General features: G+C 42.4%; 1 protein-coding gene across 9 annotated transcripts in view; it reads left to right on the top strand.

The window, feature by feature from the left end:
* The window catches only part of LOC120059848 (calcium-dependent secretion activator 1-like), a 155164-nt gene that overhangs the window by 32538 nt on the left and 100690 nt on the right, over window positions 1–21936 (top strand). For all 9 annotated transcript variants that reach the window (XM_039008957.1, XM_039008934.1, XM_039008943.1 and 6 more), the window contains exons 2-6: window positions 2844–2957; window positions 4487–4819; window positions 13098–13178; window positions 13596–13829; window positions 15985–16106. In XM_039008957.1, the coding sequence (XP_038864885.1) occupies window positions 2844–2957; window positions 4487–4819; window positions 13098–13178; window positions 13596–13829; window positions 15985–16106 (884 nt within the window). The remainder of the gene's footprint in view (window positions 1–2843; window positions 2958–4486; window positions 4820–13097; window positions 13179–13595; window positions 13830–15984; window positions 16107–21936) is intronic.

Here is a 21936-nt window from a genome sequence, read left to right as displayed (position 1 = left end):
GACTATCCTGGCTAAATAAATAAATAGAAAGATGCTTGGCCTCTCAGAAGGGAGGCTGACCTCTCAGAAGGGAGGCTGACCTCTCAGAAGGGAGGCTGACCTCTCAGAAGGTAGGCTGACCTCTCAGAAGGTAGGCTGACCTCTCAGAAGGTAGGCTGACCTCCAACTGCTCTCCTTGGTGTGCTCACAGCAAAGCTAGAGTGGATGAAGCATTTTTTGGGAATTACTGGTCCTACAGACGGTTTAACCCACAGTCCGGTGCATATAGGGAGAGAATGAGGCTGAAGGACAGCTGCCCAACAACCGGATCAACTGCGGCAGTAATATCAGAATCTGGTCTGTGTTGTGGCCTCATACAGGGTCTATAAAACTAAGGGCTGGCTGATCTTCCTCCATACACTCACACCAGCGTGTAAGTGGATGGATTGAGTAGAGTGTTTAAAGGGAGAGATGGAGACCAGTTAGAGGTGTGAGAGGAAGAGAGAGTGTTCCAGGATGGATGGATGACTTGAGGTATTGTGAAGTTCTCTGCTGTGCTACTTAGGTCACATCTCTGAGAGTCTGTGGTACTGTAGTTCACCCCAGACACGATGCCCACTCCATCTGCTCCACTGCTGATTAATCACATGGGTCTGATTGTGGTAGGCATCTGGAGGTGAGGTTTGGCTGGCGTTCAGTCTTCATCATACCCTGTGGCCCAGCTGGTCTGCTGAGACATCCCTCTCACCCAAACATGGGTTATTTATCAGTACTTGGCAGAGAGGTGAATGGGGCTGGGTAGGGTGAAGATCCACAGCTGATGATGGTTGAGTGGAGCTCACTAGATCTCAGAAAATTGTTGAGTTTCTCTATATATTGGATGGTTGATAAATAAGGATAAATGTCACTTCCATAGCTATAATCTGTGCTATAATCATTACCCTGACCACTGATAATATCAGGGTTTCAGCTTAGTCCTCGACAGAGAGGCTGGTAATGGAAAGGTCATGTTGAACTCTGAACCTTGACCCCATTCAGGGTAATTACTACAGGGCTTTGTGGAGTTGTCTGTGACATGGTGACCACGGTAACAGTAACTTGGGACAGATGGGGAGGAGGTCCAGGGGTGGGTTGGTAGGCGTGTCTTTAGACATTAGTGTTTCACTTCTCTCAGATATCAAAGGCTGAAAGAAAATGTGTAGAGGACAAAGGAGAGAGACCACATGAAGGGAGCATTGATAATACATTTGAATTAAGAACAGTATCGTGTTCCTTGGCAAAATGATGGCAGAATGGTTGGCTACCCTCCCCTCAACATGTTGTGAGTGTGTGATAAAGACTTTGATAAATTACTGATTTGATGGACCAGTGTGTTATTGTAAAACAAGTGCTTCATTTATCAGACGCCATTGGGTTATAGTCACTAGCCTACATCAAAGATAGGACCTTGGTCTGCATAAAAGTTTCATTATGACTATACTGACTCGTGTCATCTCGTCTCTGCCACATCACTTATACAGACAGCCCAATTCTGGTCTTTTCCACTGATTGGTCTTTCGACCAATCAGATCAGCTCTTTTGCCAATAATTGGGCAAAGATCAGAATAGGACTGCCAGTGTAAATGCAGCCTTTCTCTATCCTCCCAGTTAGACCTGCTCTCTTATCTATCTGCTCCTACCAGCCTGTGTATTTAGCTCGAGAAGGTCAATATACATTTACACAAGTGCCCAGTGCAGTATTACTGTGGCAACATCAGCCCAAACTAATTTCCTATCTATCTTTGAACATCTTTATTACCCCATCATTTATTTATAGCCTATCAGTCCTGTTGCCGTGTGGCGAGTGTAACACTGTGCATCTGTTTGTACCATTATCAGAGATAATGCCTTTTTGCCATACAGCGATTGCACCACTAATTCATTTTAATGCAAAAAACCATCCCTGTTGTTATTGTCAGCTGAGACTGGGAGACCCCAGTTTTTAAAACTTCGGTGAGGGCTGTAATTCACAACTAAGGTGGCCATTTTTTGCCTTAAACGCTCGGTGAAGTATGCAAATAGAGATGTGTATGTTAAAAAGGGCATGAGATCGAATCATGAAATCTATAATTGGTAATGTGAGGACTTAGATATGAGTGTTGGGACAGGGGCTGCATAAGGCATTTAAATGATTTGTATGCTGAGGATGTTAGAGGAGAACACTGGGTTTAAACCAATCAATGTTTCAGTTTAGCACTGAAATATGACAGTTTTCTTCCACTGTACCCAAGGATTTATGAAAGCTTACTTAATACGTCAATGTCCTGATTGTGGTTTTACAGACGTGTTTAATACGTTTTATGTACACACTTTATTTTAATACTTATGAAATGCACATTGTTATATTTAGTAACACTTGCTTATTTTCTCTCGACTCCAACCCCATTTAATGCATTGAACGTATGTGGGTGGAGCAATGTCTACATAAGGGTGCAAATTATAAACCCTCACAAAAGCTCTGACGAAGGCCTTGAGGATGATACATAAAGCTTAATAAAGAGCAGTGATACTAGCAAGAGCAGTGTGTGGGTTTATAATTTTCTAACAACTTTTTAAATTGTTACCATGCACCCGTAACAAAGATAGCTCAGATGTGCAAATGCCTTTTGAATTTTGAAGAAGATTTTGTGTAAGGGAAGAGAGACACTTAGAAGTACTTTTCTGTTCAACATTTATATAAAGTTGTTTATTTTATAAGGGGACTGTGACAATAGAATTGTATGAAGTAAAGTAATATAATATGAGAACTTGATGTTAAGATGATTCCTATCACTCTGTTGTGTTTCTCTCTATATTGACTTTCTCCTGTCTGTCTCCTCTCTCAGATCAGTAAGCAGCAGCTACAGACAGTGAAGGAGCGTTTCCAGGCCTTCCTAAGTGGTGACACCCAGATAGTGGCAGACGAGGCCTTTATCAATGCAGTCCAAAGCTACTATGACGTGAGGCCCAACTCTGTGTGTTTGTGTTTTATTTTAGGTCTGTATGGGAGTATGTGTAAGTGTATGTTGTCTTTTTATGTTGATTTTTATTCCGTAATGATTATCCTGTTGTTTTAAATGGTCCTCCGCGGACGGACCAGTCCATCTGGATATTTGAGGAGATGACTCACCTTTTGGTCTGGTAAGTGATGTGGAACTCACAGACAGGCTGCTTCCTCCAGGCAGTCTTATTAATGTTCTCATCCTGCATCTGACAGATTCAAATGAATTGGACTTCCCAAAATAGGCCTCTGAAATATTCAGTCCAGACAGCAGCTATGTGAGGTGCTAACCTGAATTTATGTGCCCTTAGCTTTGAGTCTGACTATCCATCCCATCCAATCAGCCCACCTTCACTCAAAAATCACAGAAGGATGAGGTTCAGAACAAACTTGCAAACCTTCCTAAAAGTTTGAGAAAAGGAGACAAGAAAATGTATTGAGCGAAAAGAGGATTTACTCTGCCAGTAGAATTAATCAATGTGGCACTTTAATAAACCCAAATGAGTGAATTGAAAAAGCTAAAGCCAGTTTTCCAATTTAATTAAAGCATAATGTTATTACTGTCTGAGCTCTGGATTCTTACACACTCCCCTCATCCCCACCTGCTCTGGAGACTGGAGTAGAGACACCTAGGGTGCTCTTTGTTGGCAGAACTCAGGGTAATGCTACTGTACGTGAAAGTGACAATGTGTAGACAACATTTCAATTCTATTTTCTATATCAGCAGTTTCTATATTTAACACTCCCATTTGTGCAATGTTCCCTTCTTTTTGGCCCACTAAGAGCACTGCTGTTGTTGCAGAACAAGTCAAGTGTCCAAAGTTGGCTCCAGACAGAGTGATAAATGTCTGTGTATCTGTGTGTCCATCCAGGCTCAGAGCTGTGGCCTTCTGTCTTCGCCCTGCGTTAGGCACTGATTGGGAACAGAGAGTCTGTCACTGTGAGCCATAAGGAGGTTGCAACATAGAGAGAGGGCCAACATCTGAGTCAGGCAGTCATTTGGGTCCTTCTCTCTCTCTGTCTCTCTCTTTCTCTAACCCACAACCCTTGGCATGGAAAATTGCTTTGTGGGGATTGTGAAAACGTATATATGTGCAGATGGAATTAAACAGAGAAGCAATACAATGTCAGATTGAATTGAAACTACAATCATTTATTTCCCTCTGCACCTTCGTCATGAAGCTGCAGCAAAGCCTCAAAGAGAGAAGCAGTACTTCAGAAACCCTCTTTTGCAGCTGCGTCTTCATTTCATGTCCCTCCAGAAGCAAAGACGTGTCAGCCTGCTACCAGGGCTACTGTACACAGCTGCATGGGAGAATGTCTCATAGAAAATAATGGATAATTTCCCATTCAGGAATTGAGTTAAAATGGAATTTATCCTAACCTCTCAACCACGCTGTATGCTCGTCCTCCTGTTTGTTCCTCCTGCCCTGTAATGTTTAATCCACATGCTTAACGCCCTCTTTCTGCTCTCGACCGTGACAACAGATATTTTTGAAAAGTGACCGTGTGTGCCGGATGGTCCAGAGCGGAGGCTGCTCGGCCAGTGACTCGCGGGAGGTCTTCAAGAAGCACATTGAGAAGCGTGTCCGCAGCCTGCCCGAGATCGACGGTCTGAGTAAAGAGACGGTGCTCAGCTCCTGGATGGCCAAGTTTGACACCATCTACCGTGGAGAGGAGGACCCCAGGAAGCACCAGCAACGGATGACTGCCAGCGCAGCCTCAGAGCTCATCCTCAGTAAGGACCAGCTCTACGAGATGTTCCAGTCCATCCTGGGCATCAAGAAGTTTGAGCACCAGCTCCTCTACAACGCCTGCCAGGTGAGATAAGAGCTTCATGTCATGTCCTTTACTAGACATTTGTCTTAAAACACTAACACTTTACCTGGTGGTGATTTGTCAGTTTCACTCCTTTCTCCCGGTCTGATAGTTGACTTGAGCTGCAGTGTCACTCTTTCAACCCTTTAATGCTTTAACTTCAGGCTTGCTTCTCGTTAAGTTCCAATGGGTTGAAATGGTAAAAGTGTGCCGTGAAAGCCTTTCAGGGTTATTAGATGAATTGTCACCTGTCACAGGAAAGCACAGCTTTCAGTGTGGAATTTAATACTCTTTTGGACCTTTAACCTTCGATCCAAGCAGGAAAGAGGAATGAATACTGCAAAGGAAATATGACAATTGTGAGATGGAGAGAGAGAGAGAGAGTGGGTGGTGTGCAGGGCGCTATGGAAGTAGAACAATAGATGAGTGTGAGTACCAAGGTACTGTGTCACAAGGAAAGTGGGTGATGGCTGGAAGTGACTCAATACACCTGCTAACTGCAATCATATTGTAATCATAGCGAATGGAATGGATAGCTATTGATCATTGTTGAATGGAGAGGGTGGCTGAGAAGGCCGCCAGAATAATAAGGTGATGGTGGCTTTTAAAGAGGGGGTCCACATACCAGTCATACTGGGTTCAATGGAAGGTGTAGTGAGCCCTTTTGCATGTCTCAAGTCATCATCAAGCCTTTTGTCTGTCCGGGATTAACCATTCAGGTGCCACACACACACACACACACGATGCTGGCCATACAGTATGTGTGTAGGCCTAGCCATTCTATTATTAAGACCTGTGTATCATTGTAGTCCAGGCCAAGATTGAAATTACTTTTCTGCCACTGCTTCATTCAGTAATGTGCCCGGTCCACGCCCAGGTTCCAGTGGAAAGGCAGAGCCAGCCCATGAACATTAGCACTGCTAGTGACTCATCCTTTGGCAGAGACATAGTAGGATGTGCTAACGATAAATCTGCACAGACCTGCTGTGTGTTACATGGAATTAGTTCTGACATTGTGCAATTTTGTTGCGAATGGAATTGCCTACCTATTACCCCCTACTCTTTTCTTTGCCCTCTTTTCAAGAATATGATTTAGTTTTCTTCTGCCATAGTTTAAAGACACATTTACTGTCAATATCAACACCCACTACACATTCAATCTCTGGCACACACGCGCACACACATACACACACCAGGGTTTCCATTAGACGTCAATAGCCGGCTTTTGGCCGATAAAAAACCCAAAAGGTTGATAAATAAAACTATTGCCTGTCAAAATGACCTGTAAAAACAATAACGCTTTTTATTCATTGAATACCAGTTGATGTAAATACATTTGACCGTCATGCTTATCAGTCTATAAGTAATTTGCATAATTTAGTGGAATTAAATTGGCCTGTGTGTATTTTCATTAGTCATCATGTATGTTTTTTATCCAACACAACTATCACACGCGCACAGATTTCTGCTGCAGCTCCTCAGCTGGTTGCTGCTGGAGTAAAACGTGTGCTTTTATAAGCCCATTCATTGCATAACTATTCTAAATGCTAACAGTTTTGGTGCACGATTAAAAATAACTATTTTTATTTCTCAACTAGTCATTGAAGTGCACCTCCCATTCACCATTCAAGTGTAGGCACCAGGATATCAGCGCATCACCCACCACTTTACAATGTGAGGTAGAGGCAGTATGCATTTTGAAATCATACTTAATTGTTTGAAATCTGAATGTTTTATTTCATATTATGAGGCTGTCATGGAAATTACCACCAGGGACACCTGATGTCAATACTAAATGAATCATTCTTTATTATCAGCAAGCTGGAGAGGTTCCAATAAACTTAATGAACCATAGTACACATCGGTCGGGAGCTCTGCCGGTGCAGTCCCGTTATTTCTCTTATATACTGCTTACACAGACAAGTTATATTTGCATGATTTACATTATTCATTATTCATTATTAGCGTTTGGTTCATGCATGTGACCGACCAATACCTAACAAGGCTTCTTCTCTCCAAGCTGATACCTTGAAATTGAGATACCCCTTTCAGTTCTCAAAGCAATGTTCTGGGCATACTGCCAAATTGCTTATACTGATAGTGAAGATTCCTCGCAGGAATGATCAATCAATCACTTGCATGAATCAAGTCGAATTGGTTAACAGAAAAGCACCTACATAAAATATTTCTTCACAAGGCATGTCTTACCTTGCCTCAAAGTAGCTTTTGAAGCAAGGTAAAATCCGACCCTGGAAAAGTGGAGGCAATTATTTTATAAAGACTTCATAGTTTCAAGTTTGGGGAAGCTTGGGGAAGCAATTTATCCTACCATTTCTACCATTCTTCGTGCCAGTTCTGATTTTCATATGCGCATTAACAAATAAATAATTAAAATATAGTTTTTGTTTCTCAAAATCATTGTCAGGTGGTTAATCGTAAAAATCTGAATTAAAATGAATAAAATCTAAGGTAAAAGTCAACTAATGCGAGATCACCAGCCTCTGCCATATGGGCAGATTGATTCACCGTCATCCATTGACGGCTAAAGAAATGAGTGCATAGCCTATAGGCCAATGAAGCAGTAGAACTATAACTTCCATTGCTTTTTCACACCGAGGATGGGTGCTTATCGAGGGGAGATTGTTGCTCCCTCAACATTATCAGGAAAGAGAAAACAGACACATGGTCATTGCTCACATGGAGCACTCCAAACAAAAGACAATAAAAAATTTGACAAATCTCATAAATGATGGTTATGAAATAAACCAAAACTTGTTTCTTACAAGTGTAGCAGGTTGTGAACTCTGCAAACAACATTTCCACTCTGAGAATGATGGTAAATTACTTTAATACATGCATTAACAGAAATGTATGTAACCAAATGACAGGGATTAATGGGACATTTACTACTGATGACATTATCTTCACACATATTTTAATTATTTTAATTGACAGCCGCAACTCAATTATCAGCTAGGCCTATTGCCACGCTTGCTGCCCAAATTGCTGGCTTCCGAAATGAGGGACAGAACAGCTGTCATCTGTGTCCTTACTCAGGTACCTGTCATCATGTACCTTCGGGTTGTGTGTTGAATGCTTTTGAAGGAGATTGAGAGACCGATGGTTCCCTCGCATCACATTGTGTGTGTGTGAAACTCTCTCTCAGCAAACTGAAGGCCAGTAGTGCAATTCATGACTTTGTAAACCTTTCTGTGTAGAAACAACCTCAGTGACTGACTAAATTAAAATGAGAGGTCGTCTCACCACTGTGTGTAACCTATGATAGTAGGCAGAGACTCTTTGTCTTCTGAAGAATGTGTTTTAGCCTGTAATGATGACTTCAGTTAAGGAATAAATTGAATAAATTCATGAATTGATTTTCAGTCCTGTGTGGCCGGTGTGTGCCCTGAGTGTGGGTGGAACAGTGTGGGTGTTGTTCCTTTTTATCAGATGGGGTTTGGTGTTATGGATGTGGTCGTGCCGACCGCCTGGCGCTGTTTTAATGAAAGCCTGTAATTGGTCAGAATGGACAGGCAACAGCACAACATGGCTGAGGTGACTACACTGCTTTCTGCCCAGGGACTCCTATGGAAACACAAATCCAACGTTAGATCAGCATGATAAATAAATAGTATCTTTATTAATCCAGCTCTGGTGAGGCAGATAATTTGCCTTCAGCTCTGCTCACACAACACGAACACACACCTTCCGGTTGCCAGTTCATCTCCCTCTCATTTCTCTGGTAACCTTCTGGCCGCTGGTCTGCCTCTCTAACTTCAAGGAAACGTAAGCCCCATATAAACACTGTCCATAAAGCCTGTGGAATCGGTTAACTATAAAACAATATAAAACATCAACGCAAACAGTTGTTTGTTTGACAAAAACATTTTGCCTACCCCAGGACACAGACAATTTCTGGCAGAAGTCACTTTTATCAGTTATTTTCCACTTGAGGTGGTACAGCAAAACAACATCCGTCATCAGAGTGAGTCTTTAGATGTTTCTGTTCGATGTATAAGTAACTCAAGTCACTTACTGTGCACCTCAGTTAATATGTATAGTCTAGATTTTAGAATCATAAACAAGGCTATCAACACAACAATTTGAAAGCCCTCCATTCTATGCATACATTTGCTGTGAATTACAGAATGGGAGAGATGGGGAAGTAATATATCCTCCATTTTCATCAAAGACCTTGCTGTTATCATACTAGAGATCTGTCTGAAAGATTTGAAGTAGATCTCGATGCTGGACTTTTGTTTTGGTCCAGACTGTGTGGTGCTGTATTTTGTGTGTGTGTGTGTGTGTGTGTGTGTGTGTGTGTGTGTGTGTGTGTGTGTGTGTGTGTGTGTGTGTGTGTGTGTGTGTGTGTGTGTGTGTGTGTGTGTGTGTGTGTGTGTGTGTGTGTGTGTGTGTGTGTGTGTGTGTGTGTGTGTGTCTTTGTCTTTGTTTGTGAAACCTTTCTGCTGTCAGTCTCACACACACACCATGTCCTTTGTCTGCTCATTCATGGCTCCCATGGCGACAGTAAACATGGCCACCTCTCTTTCCCTCCCTCCCTTGTCAGCTGTTGTCACCCTGCCTATATTAAACCAGACAGACTAGATTGGTTCCCCCCCACACATCACAACTGCTGCTACCAGACTCTTATAATGATTGCTAAATACTGCACAATCTAAAACACTTGCCCCCCAATCACCCCTTCCCCAAAACACATGTAAATATTAGACTATAAATTGTGCATTCCTTTATTATACTTATGCAAATATATACACTACCGCTCAAAAGTTTGGGGTCACTTAGAAATGTCCATGTTTTTTAAAGAAAAGCTATTTTTTTTTGTCCATTAAAATAACATCAAATCGATCAGAAATACAGTGTAGACATTGTTAATGTTGTAAATGACTATTGTAGCTGGAAACAGCTGAATTTTTAAAATGGAATATCTACATAGGCGTACAGAGGCCCATTGTCAGCAACCATCACTCCTGTGTTCCAATGGCACGTTGTGTTAGCTAAACCAAGTTTTTATAATTTTAAAAGGCTAATTGATCATTAGAAAACCCTTTTGCAACTATGTTAGCACAGCTGAAAACTGTTGTTCTGATTAAAGAAGCAATAAAACTGGCTTTCTTTAGACTAGTTGAGTATCTGGAGCATCAGCATTTGTGGGTTCACCAGTCTCAATGTCAACAGTGAAGAGGCGACTCCGGGATGCTGGCCTTCTAGGCAGAGTTGCAAGGAAAAAGCCATATCTCAGACTGGCCAATAAAAAGAAAATGTCTACACTGTATTTCTGATCATTTTGATGTTATTTTATTGGACAATTCTTTTAAATTGTCTTTATAACAAGGACATTTCTAAGTGACCCCATACTTTTGAACAGTATTGTATGTGATATATATATATATATATATATTCTACTAAGCCATTTACTTTGTTTGTATTCTTATCTTGTATTATTTCTTATTGTTGTTGCATTGATGAGAATAAACCTGCAGGTAAGCATTTCGTTGGATGATGTATACCATGTGTATGCGTAAATATGACTAATAAAAAACTCCCAGACACAAGCTACTGTGTTACTGTACAAAACCCCCTTCCCACCGTAGTCTGCAGACAGGGAGGGAGTGACTACAGGAAGAGAGGGGAGAGAGGTAAAGATGCGAGATGGAGAGAGAAGAAAGAAAGAAAGTGATCAGCTGTCCACACCACAGAACTGCAATCCCAACAGGCAGACTGTTTAAGGTTCAATTTTTAAAGCTCAAGTACAAGGAAATGCCTTTCCTGCAAACTGTGTATATTGTTGGAGGAAGTGGTCAATTCTCTGATAACATTCATACAGTACATGACCAAAAGTATGGGGACACCTGCTTGTCGAACATCTCATTCCAAATTCATGGGTATTAATATGGAGTTGGTCCCCCCTTTGCTGCAATAACAGCCTCCACTCTTATGGGAAGGCTTTCCACTAGATGTTGGAACATTGCTGCAGGGACTTACTTCCATTCAGCCACGAGCATTAGTGAGGTCAGGCACTGATGTTGGGCGATTAGGTCTGGCTCGCAGTCGGCCTTCCAATTCATCCCAAAGGTGTTCGATGGGGTTGAGGTCAGGGGTTTGTGCAGGCCAGTCAAGTTCTTCCACACCGATCTCGACAAACCATTTCAGCAAAGACTCTGTGTGTTCTGACAGCATTTCTAGTCCTATTTTCATCCACCCTCTCCCTTGTTTCCTATCCCTCTCTCTTATTATTGTTGTGAAGAATGCCTCAGTGCCCTGGCAGAGGGTGGAGGGTGGAGAGGGTGTATGTAGCGTGGGCAGAGAGAGAGAGAGAGAGAACAGGACATTTTCAGAGAATCCGAGACAGAAATTTATAGAGGGATGGATGAAGTGAGGGAGAGGATGGGGTGAATGAAGAGTAAGACCATCATCTTATAATTCACTAATATCAAACAACCCCCCCCCCCCTTGCCCTCTGGGTTCCCTGTCCCCTGGAGGCCTACAGAGGGAGGGAAGGAGAAGTCATGTTGAAGAGTTGTATTCTAGACAGGGAGACTGTTGACATGGATGGGCCTGTGAGTGCATGCTGACAGTAGTCATGGAAAGGCTGCATGATTTCAGCATCTGTTTAATCTAGACACACACACGGACACAATCATAATAACACAATTCTCTCAGACACACATTGATAAACAGACACAGTCAGATGCATGGTGTGGCAATCAGGTGCACAGCTTTGGCCGGTGGAGATTAGGCAGATTTAATTAATCTAATTATGGTTGGCCTTGCTTACATCAGATCTGATTATATTATGACAGGGATATCTCTCTCTCTTTACTGCTCTGGTGTAATGCAGCAAAGACTCTCAGTAGGCGAGTCTGTGTGTTCTGCCAGAATTTCTAGTTCTCTTTTCATCTACCCTCTCCCTTGTTTCCCATCTCTCTCTCAATGTTGTTGTGAACAATGCCTCAGTGGCCTGGCAGAGGTTTATGTAGCATGGGTAGAGAGACTCTACTGGACTTGTTTGGCACAGGGCGTAAAACTCTCTGCCAGAGTTACATGCCTGTTTTTTATTCTTACTGTATTATTTCATGGCCGCAGGACTAGGCTGGTCTGGTCAGGAGACACATAGACAGTGACTCTGATGTAGTGCTGTTCATTGTGTGTGTGTGCCCTACCCATCCTGCTTTAAGAGCCCTAACGATGCCTCCGAACAGACTGGGGGATTCGATTAGCATAGACTCTAGAGATCTTGTTGCATATCTGTGGCTGTGTGTATGGTCATGCTCGTGTGGTCTGTGGATATGTGTGTTGTCTGTGTATATGGATATGTGTGTGGTATATGTTAGTGTACTTCAGTATGTGTATTCCTGCCAGTAAACGCACTGATAGAAACCATATCTGTAGTCGTTTGCTTCTCCATCCTCAAGGGCTGAAGGAGTGGCTGTGACAGATGTTTGTGTCTGCTATCGTACTGCAGGCTCCCTGACCACTAATGACTAACCCTTTTCTCAGAAGACCCACCTCTGCTCTGCAATCTGGAGAAAGAGTCTATACTGCACATACATCTGATGAAGACAACTCTGATTTATAGTATAGTCAAGTGACAAAGTAATAGATCTGAACCAGGGCTGTAAACAAGCATCCTTAAACAGAGAATTTACTTCCAATGTCTAATTCACGACGAACACAATCATTTGACAGTGGTTGAATATTGATCACCATTTCCAGGGGAGTGGAAGTCATGGGATTCAAATGGAAATTAAATTGGTTAGCCTACAGCTCATCGTATTGGTGGGGTGTACAGGTGTAGGATCTTAATTTGACCAGTTTCTCACAGCAGGAAAATAATCCTGCAGCAATAAGAAATGTTAATTATTGTGTGGATTATAATTAATGACCATTTTTCCAGGGTTCGATACGTTTTTAAGTGGAAATTACAAACTGTAGAAGCCTTTCTTTAAACCTCAAATACACCACAAGTTTGCATTTCCTGCTGTGCAGGACATTCCCTGCAACAACAGGGTGATCAAATTAAGATCCGTTATCTGTACATGTACGCTCCAAGTTATTACATCTTGATACATTCATACATTACTACAAACAATTTCCAAGGATGATTATTAGGACATACGAACTAAAGTTAATACTATGTCAATATCAAGGCTTGTAATGGAGGTTGTATGTAAGGCCCTGCATTATGCCACCAGGTGATAATAAATGCTGAATGTCAGGCTTATGTCATGATAACGTCTCTTGTCGTTGTGTTTGTTTCCAGCTTGATAACCCTGACGAGCAGGCTGCTCAGATCAGGAGAGAGCTGGACGGACGACTGCAAATGGCTGATCAGATCGCCAGGGTAAGACACAACCACCTCAAAGTAAAGTAGAGAATTAGACACCAACCCACCACTCTTAAATCACCTCACCAGAGCTGTTGTTGATACAGTAGAAGATGGTAGCTCTAAGGTCTATAAACTAAGTAGTAGTGATACTACAGTATCTGTGTGTTCTGAACCCTAGGCCCGCGAGCATAAGGCACATCTTTACATCAGAAAACTGCCAAAATAATGTAAGAGCAAAGGTAGACTCAGGGCAGGAGTACCCATAAATAAAGATCCTCTTTAAAAATACCCTTTATGGTTGTAGACTACACTATGGACGTGTGTGTGACTTATTTGTGCTTGCGTGCCTTTGTGTGATGTGTGTGTGTGTGTGTGTGTGTACGTGCGTGCCTGTGTGTATGCCTGTGTGTGTATGTTTCTGTGCCATAACAGGGCGGTAGGTTTCCCAAGTTTGTTTCCAAAGAGATGGAGGCCATGTTCATAGAGGAGCTGAGATCCTCAGTGAACCTGCTTATGGCTAACCTGGAGAGCATGCCTGTGTCCAAGGGAGGAGAGTTCAAACTGCAGAAGCTCAAACGAGGACACAACAGCTCCATCATAGACATGGGCCAGGAGGACGAGAACACACTGTCCAAGTCTGATGTGGTGCTCTCCTTCACTCTGGAGGTATGGTTGGTTAACACTGCAGCTCAAACACAGCCTGCCAGAGACACTGCCTCCAGTGGTCATATGCAGTGTGCTATTGAAGTAATCCTGACTATTTCATCTGTCAGGCTACATAGAAAAGAACATTCAAGGCTCTTCTTACTTTAGAGACAGACACAGACACTGAGAGGGAAAGTAAGAGAGAGATGTAGACTGAATGACAGAGGTGAATTACACAGAAAGCGAGAGAGAGAGAGAGAGCGAGCCAGGGAAAGAGGGAGATACAGTGGTTTGCGAAAGTATTCACTCACCTTGGCATTTTTCCTATTTTGTTGCCTTACAACTTGGAATTAAAATGTATCATTTGATTTACACAATATGCCTACCACTTTGAAGATGCAAAATATTTTCTATTGTGAAACAAGAAAAAATACAAAAACTGAACTTGACTATAACTATTCACTCCCCCAAAGTCAATACTTTGTAGAGCCTCCTTTTGCAGCAATTACAGCTGCAAGTCTCCTGGGGTATGTCTCTATAAGCTTGGCATATCTAGCCCCTGGGATTTGTGCCCATTCTTCAAGGCAAAACTGCTCCAGCTCCTTCAAGTTGGATGGGGTTCCGCTGGTATACAGCAATCTTTAAGTCATACCACAGATTCTCAATTGGATTGAGGTCTGGGTTTGACGAGGCCATTCCAAGACATTTAAATGGTACCCCTTAAACCACTCGAGTGTTGCTTTAGCAGTATGCTTAAGGTCATTGTCCTGCTGGAAGGTGAACCTCCGTCCCAGTCTCAAATCTCTGGAAGACTGAAACAGGTTTCCCTCAAAAATGTCCCTGTATTTAGCGCCATCCATCAGTCCTTCAATTCTGACCAGTTTCCCAGTCCCTGCCGATGAAAAACATCCCCACAGCATGATGCTGCCGCCACCATGCTTCACTGTTGGGAATGGTTTTCTCGGGGTGATGAAAGATGTTGGGTTTGCGCCAGATATAGCATTTTCCTTGATGGCCAGAAAGCTACATTTTTGTCTCATCTGACCAGAGTACCTTCTTACATATGTTTGGGGAGTCTCCCACATGCCTTTTGGCGAACACCAAATGTGTTTGCTTATTTTTTTCTTTGAGCAATGGCTTTTTTCTTGCCACTCTTCCGTAAAGCCCAGCTCTGTGGAGTGTACGGCTTAAAGTGGTCCTATGGACAGATACTCCAATCTTCGCTGTGGAGCTTTGCAGCTCCTTCAGGGTTATCTTTGGTGTCTTTGTTGCCTCTGATTAATGCCCTCCTTGCCTGGTCCATGAGTTTTGGTGGGCGGCCCTCTCTTGCCAGGTTTGTTGTGGTGCCAAATTATTTTTTTAAATTTAATAATGGATTTAATGGTGCTCCGTGGGATGTTCAAAGTTTCGGATATTTTTGTCATAACCCTGATCAGTACTTCTCCACGACTTTATCCCTGACCTGTTTGGAGAGCTCCTTGCTTTGTGGTGTTGCAGACTCTGGGGCCATTCAGAACAGGTGTGTGTGTGTATATATACTGAGATCATGTGACATTTAGATTGCACACAGGTGGACTTTATTTAACTAATTGTGTGACTTCTGAAGGTAATTGGTTGCACCAGATCTTATTTATGGGCTTCATAGCAAAGGGGTGAATACATATGCACGCACCACTTTAATTATACTTTTTTTTTAATAAATAGTTTTTGAAACAAGTAATTTTTTTCATTTCACTTCACCAATTTGGACTATTTTGAGTATGTCCATTACATGCAATCTAAATAAAAATCTATTTAAATTACAGGTTGTAATGCAACAAAATAGGAAAAACGCCAAGGGGGATGAATACAGGCACTGTAGATAGGCTCTCGTATACCTCAGACATATTTATAGCAGCAGCCATTCAATACAGTCTTAATGTTTTAAACTTCCTATTCTGCTGCTCTCAGGGGACATGGCTGTCGTTCAGAGAGGCTGAGCTTATCCGGGGGGGCCATGTTTGTAAAAAAATAAGTCAGATGTTTCTTTATAGTAGTATCAGTGTCTGTAACAGTGCTCTAGCTCTAACTGATAAAATTATTATTTTTTGTGTCTGAAACTAGTTTCTAGCAGCAGATGCATGTTGGAAATAAATAACATGTATAGGCGTTTGACTGGCAGTATTCTCTCTGTCAGGTGGTGATTGTGGAGGTTCAGGGGTTAAAGTCGCTGGCGCCCAATCGAGTCGTCTACTGCACCATGGAAGTGGAGGGGGGGCATAAGCTCCAGACTGACCAGGCCGAGGCCTCCAAACCAACGTGAGTGTGACACACACACGCACACCCATACACACGCAGGTATGCTGTGCACACAAATTAGATCATAACAGCCTTATTTAAAGTGGCAATCAGCAGTAGAAACAATAACAAAGAGATCTCCTCGTGCCTGGTTTGGTAAAAAGCTGAGGGATGGGACTGGAGAAATGTAAACACTTTCAAATTCATAGACAGAGCTATGAATGCAAGGACTGACCATCCATGATATCACAATTATAGTTTTAACCATGTTTTGAGGCTATAAAGGGTTTGTTTACATTTACTTTGTTTACAAACATTGGCGTAAAACCAGCTTGTATTTTGGGATCTGATGGGGTACGACAGTTGAACTAAGGTCATGAGGCATTTTATAATTTATATTCTTCAAGAATCAACAGGTACATATAATTTATTTATATAAGTCCAAGAATGGATGTAACAGCTGCTGTTTGCCTCTTTAAGAGTAAATACCTAGTTACTGGGTAATAAGTTCAGTACGTTATATTTTATATATATGTAAACAAACTCATGTTTGCTAAGCATGTTAGGAAGTATATAACTGCATTTAATGTCCAGTCACAGGTTGTTTACTTAGATTCATCACAGTCAGTCATGTGCAAGGCCTCGGTGACGTTAAACATGACCTGGTGATGCGATTGAATCTGCTCCTAACTCACTCTCACACTACTTCCTGTTTATATATACATGGCCACATCATGTGTACTTCCTATGACATAAAAACCCCAAGCCCCTGACTGCTGCTCTTTACTCAGTCCCACTCTGAGTAGCACCTGATCCAGTTTGTGTTAATATGATCAGTAAGTCCTGAGTCCTCGTTAGGTGGGCCATAGGGTGGATTCATGTTCTGTCCATAGCTGCACTCCATGGTGTGGTAATGATATTGCCTGTGTGAGTATGATCAGGTGTTGTAGACGCTGAGCCAGACTGATTACTCAACATGCACCTTCCTCCACTGGTTGTGTTGAGAAATTTGCTATGCTTTAATTAAAGGACACTCACACATGTACATTTAGGTCCAAAATTATTGGCACCCATGATAAAAGATGAGCAAAATAAATGATACAAATACTGAGCTATATTGTATGCTAAAAAATGACAAGTACCAGCCTCTGCTAGGAGGCTGAAACTTGGCCACAAATGGATCTTCCAGGAAGACAATAACTCAAAGCACACATCAAAATCCACAAAGAAATGGTTATTTGACCACAAAATCAACATTTTGAAATGGCCATCTCAGTCTCCGGACTTGAACCCTATTGAAAACCAGTGGTTTGAATTGAAGAGGGCAATCTATAAACACAGGCTGAGGATATCAAGGATTTGGAAATATTCTGTATGGAGGAATGGTCTAAGATCCCTCCCAATATGTTCTCCAATCTCATAAAACAGTTTATAAAAAGGCTCAGTGTCCTTATCCTCGCAATGGGAGTGTGCTGGAATATTGAAAACAGGGGATCCAGTCATTTTGACTCCTATCGTTTTAAAATTAGTTTTGATTACTTTTTTTAAACTTTAAAAATATTTTTCTCTGAGCAATTAGATGAATGTAAAATAATATACTTCCTACATTTTATGAGCATGCTATATAGCTCAGTATTTGTATTATTTATTTTATACAGTCTTTTTTACTCATCTATATCAATTCGAGAAGCATCCAGTTGCTGCCTGGTCTGCGAAACGCAAAGCGCATTCGTCTCAAATTGTATTTTTGCGTCTCATTTGGTATGTGTACGTGTTCCAGTGTGTTAAGCACAAACCAGTCGGCGCACTAGTTCTGGTACTGGGTGTTATGTTAGTGTGTTACTATCGTAATGGTCAAAGTTGGGAGAGTTGGCTAGCTATCGATGTGTTCAGGATGAATTTAGTTTTCTTAATTTTTTTTGATAGAATGTTTATTTCAAAAATCACTACTACCAAACAAACACTGTTGCTTGTGCTTTAGCTGTCACCTGCTAGCTAGCGGCTAGCTAGTAGCACTAGATAGGTAAAGGCTAGCTTGTAGCACTAGCTAGTAAGTAACGCTAGCTAGTAGCCTATCAGCTAGTTAGTTGCGCTTGCTAGCTAGTTAGTTATCAGTATCTTTTCTAATTAGTACTAACGCAATTTTTCTGTGCTACTAGCTAGCTTCTAATTCTAAATGTTATTTAGAATTAGTACTGTTACTTGTACTCCCTGTATATAGCCATGTTATTGTTCATTATTTATTCATTATTCCTCGTGTCACTTTTTCATGTTTAACTCTGCATTATTGTAAAAGGACCCGTAAATAAACATGTCACTGTTAGTCTACACCTGTTGTTTACAAAGCATGTGACAAATAACATGTTATTTTATTTGTACAGGATCTGTGTTCATTTTACTTTTTTTTCTGTGGGGTGGGGGGGGTGAAGGAGACTGACAGAGAAGAGTAATTCATAATCCATACCTCTTCCTGAACTCCTCATTGTAAGGAAAGGGAATGATTTTCCTCATACTCTAATGCAAGGCTCATCACCCCTGTCTCCCCGCTTATGTTCCAGACTTGCTGCTAGAACTATAGTAGCTAAAACAGTTTGGAACAGTAACCCTGTACCCTTTGTTTTTTTAGTAGTACCATCAATACTCATTCAGAAATGTTAATTTTGGCGAGAGCCTTCTGTTTCTGAGATGACAGATGTTGCTGGTTAATTATAGTTTTAGCTTCACACAGTTACTGTAACACACCCTAGTGTGAAATATATGGTGCAATGGATCTTTGTTGTCTGACATTGTCAGAGTTATATCAGTCTCTATGCCCTGAGTGCACAGAGATAGAGAGTAGACATTGTCTAGAGTCTAGACTTTGGCCAGGGAGGCAGCTGTGCCCGTCTGTGACGTCAAACTGTGTGTCTATGTGTGCATCAGATAAGTGCGAGGGAGAGAGAGAAGGGGCTATTTTAGACCCTGCTTCCTCACGGTGGAAGGCTCAGGTGGGAGCTGTGCTATGAGTGGATCAGTGGAAACTTTAGTTCAACAGAGTATGGGGCTATTGTTGCTAGATACAGTATCTCAGTCAAACCCTGATGTGCACATCTTAAGGGATCCATTCCTTCTCTTCCATGATGTACAGATGGCAAGTCCTGTTGAACTTGGAATAGGAAATACAGTACATGGACAATAGTATGTGGACACCCATTAAAATTAGTGGATTTGGCTATTTCAGCCAAGCCCGTTGCTGACAGTGTATACAATTGAACACACAGCCATGCAATTTCCATAGACAAACATTGGTAGTAGAATGGCCTTACTGAAGAGCTCAGTAACTTTCAACGTGGCACTGTCATAGGATGCCACCTTTCCAACAAGTCAATTTGTCACATTTCTGTCCTGCTAGAGCTGCCCCTGTCAACTGTAAGTGCTGATATTGTGAAGTGGAAACGTCTAGGAGCAACAGCGGCTCAGCCACGGAGTGGTAGGCAACACAAGCACATAGAACAGAGCTGCTGAGTGCTGAAGTTCCTAGTGTGTAAAAATCGTCTGACCTTGGTTGCAACACTCACTACCCAGTTCCAAACTGTTTCTAGAAGCATTGGCAGCACAATAACTGATCGTTGGAAGCTTTGTGAAATGGGTTTCCATGGCCAGGCAGCCGCACACAAGCCTAAGATCACCATCTGCAATGCCAAGCGTCGGCTGGAGTAGTGTAAAGCTATTTGCCATTGGACTCGAGCAGTGGAAATGCGTTCTTTGGAGTGATGAATAACGCTTCACCATCTGGCAGTCCGACGGAAGAATCTGGGTTTGGCAGATGCCAGGAGAATGCTACCTTCCTCAACACATAGTAAAGTTTAATGGAGGAGGAATAATGGTCTGGGGCTGTTTTTCATGGTTCGGGTTAGGCCCCTTAGTTCCAGTGAAGGGAAATCTTAACGCTACAGTATACAGTGACATTCTAGACGATTCTGTGCTTCCAACTTTGTGGCAACAGTTTGGGGAAGGCCCTTTTCCTTTTTCAGCATGACAATGCCCCCATGCATAAAGCTAGGTCCATACAGAAATGGTTTGTCGAGATCGGTGTGGAAGAACTTGACTGGCATGCACAGAGCCCTGACCTGAATCCCATCGAACACCTTTGGGATGAATTGTAACGCCGACTGCGAGCCAAGCCTAATCTCCCAACACCAGTGCCCGAACTCACTAATGCTCTTGTGGCTGAATGGAAGCAAGTCCCCGCCGCAATGTTCCAACATTTAGTGGAAAGCCTTCCCAGAAGAGTGGAGGCTGTTATAGCAGCAAGGGGGGACCAACTCCATATTAATGCCCATGAATTTGGAATGAGATGTTTGACAAACAGTTGTCCACATACTTTTGGTCATGTAGTGTATGAATGTTATCTATTGTGATTTCAGTTCTGTCCTTTGGTGTGGACCAGCTGATCACTTTCCTCTCTCTCCCCCCTCTCCATCTATCATCTTTACTTTTCCACCTCACTCCCCCCTCTTCCTCTTCCTGCTGTCTCTCCCTCCCTGTCTGCAGAGGTAGGTGTTTTGTACAGTAGCTTGTGTCTGAGAGTAGCTTGTGTCTGCGTTACCAGGTCAGGTCACACCGTGATTGGGGGTTGAGAGGTGTGTGAAAGGATGGACTCACTCACACCTGTGACCCGAGGGCTTTTGCACATAGGATACAACCTGGCTGGCTGGATGCGAGCTGCAGTCAGGCAGAAGGAACGTTGTGTGTGTGGCTCCAACATTGTGCTGTACTATCTTGTGCTGCTCCACACGTGTGTTACGCACGCCTCTGAGAAGAGGGAACGCAACACCCTGCTACAACTCAACTCCCCGTGAAGTGAAAGAAGTATGGACTGTAGGTGCGAGTAAGGATGACAAAAGTCAGAATTTACCGTTTACTAAGATTTATTTCCTTAAACGGTAATATGGGGAAAAGGGGCTGGACGGAACCAAAGCAAAGAAAGTAAATATCAAAGCTTCCCCCTCTCCTATCTAACCTGCCTACCCACTACTTACCTATCTTAACACCACCTGGTGCCCTAACCAAAATACAGGGGGTGGTCCACCCAGGTCTTACCTAGTGTGCCTAAACATTGAATATACTACGGGTATATGTATGCCCGTGGGCCTCTTGCCTAAGCACTCCCAAAGTGCCTTCTCCTTCCCCCCTGGGAACAAATGAAACAAACAATTTCAATAATCAAAACAGTGATTAAATAACCAATCAGCTCCCTCAGCAACAACTTACATAGTACATACCAAATCTCTTTGAGAAACAACCAACACTTTATCACAATCAAATTCTCCAGAAAAAAATCTCTCTCTCTCTAATCTCTCCAAAATATTCAATCTTCCTCTAATCTCTTTCTAATGATTTCTCCAAAACATTCAATCTCCCTCTAATCTCTTTTCTTCTGAACAGAACACTGGCTTTTATATCTTCAGGTGGCAATGGTGATTAGAGTCAGCTGCTTCTTGACGAGGGGGCGGGGTCAGCTCCAATCATCAATTAGCCTGGGGTCGACCAATCAGCTGGTTGGGGAGGCTTCCAGGAAGCCATCTCCTGAAACACACACACACTCAAATACAACACAGAAACTGGGGAACGTAACAACGTGTGGCTGAGAGTTAAATAAATTCTAAATAAATTCCCATGGGCTGTGCTCGTGGCCACTCGGGCTCAAACCAACACCAGGCCTCACATCTGAGCCATGGGCCAGGCTGAGAAATACACTCAATACCTAGACATATTCACATCTCCAGCATTCTGCATGATGAGAAATACCTGCCATACTAGACATGCGCACATCTTAGCCGCTCCGGAGAAATAGACCCATTCTTAGACC

The sequence above is a fragment of the Salvelinus namaycush genome, chromosome 2 (assembly GCF_016432855.1).
Source record: "Salvelinus namaycush isolate Seneca chromosome 2, SaNama_1.0, whole genome shotgun sequence".
Classification (NCBI taxonomy): Eukaryota; Metazoa; Chordata; class Actinopteri; order Salmoniformes; family Salmonidae; genus Salvelinus; species Salvelinus namaycush.
This window is presented reverse-complemented; position numbering and strand designations above follow the sequence as displayed.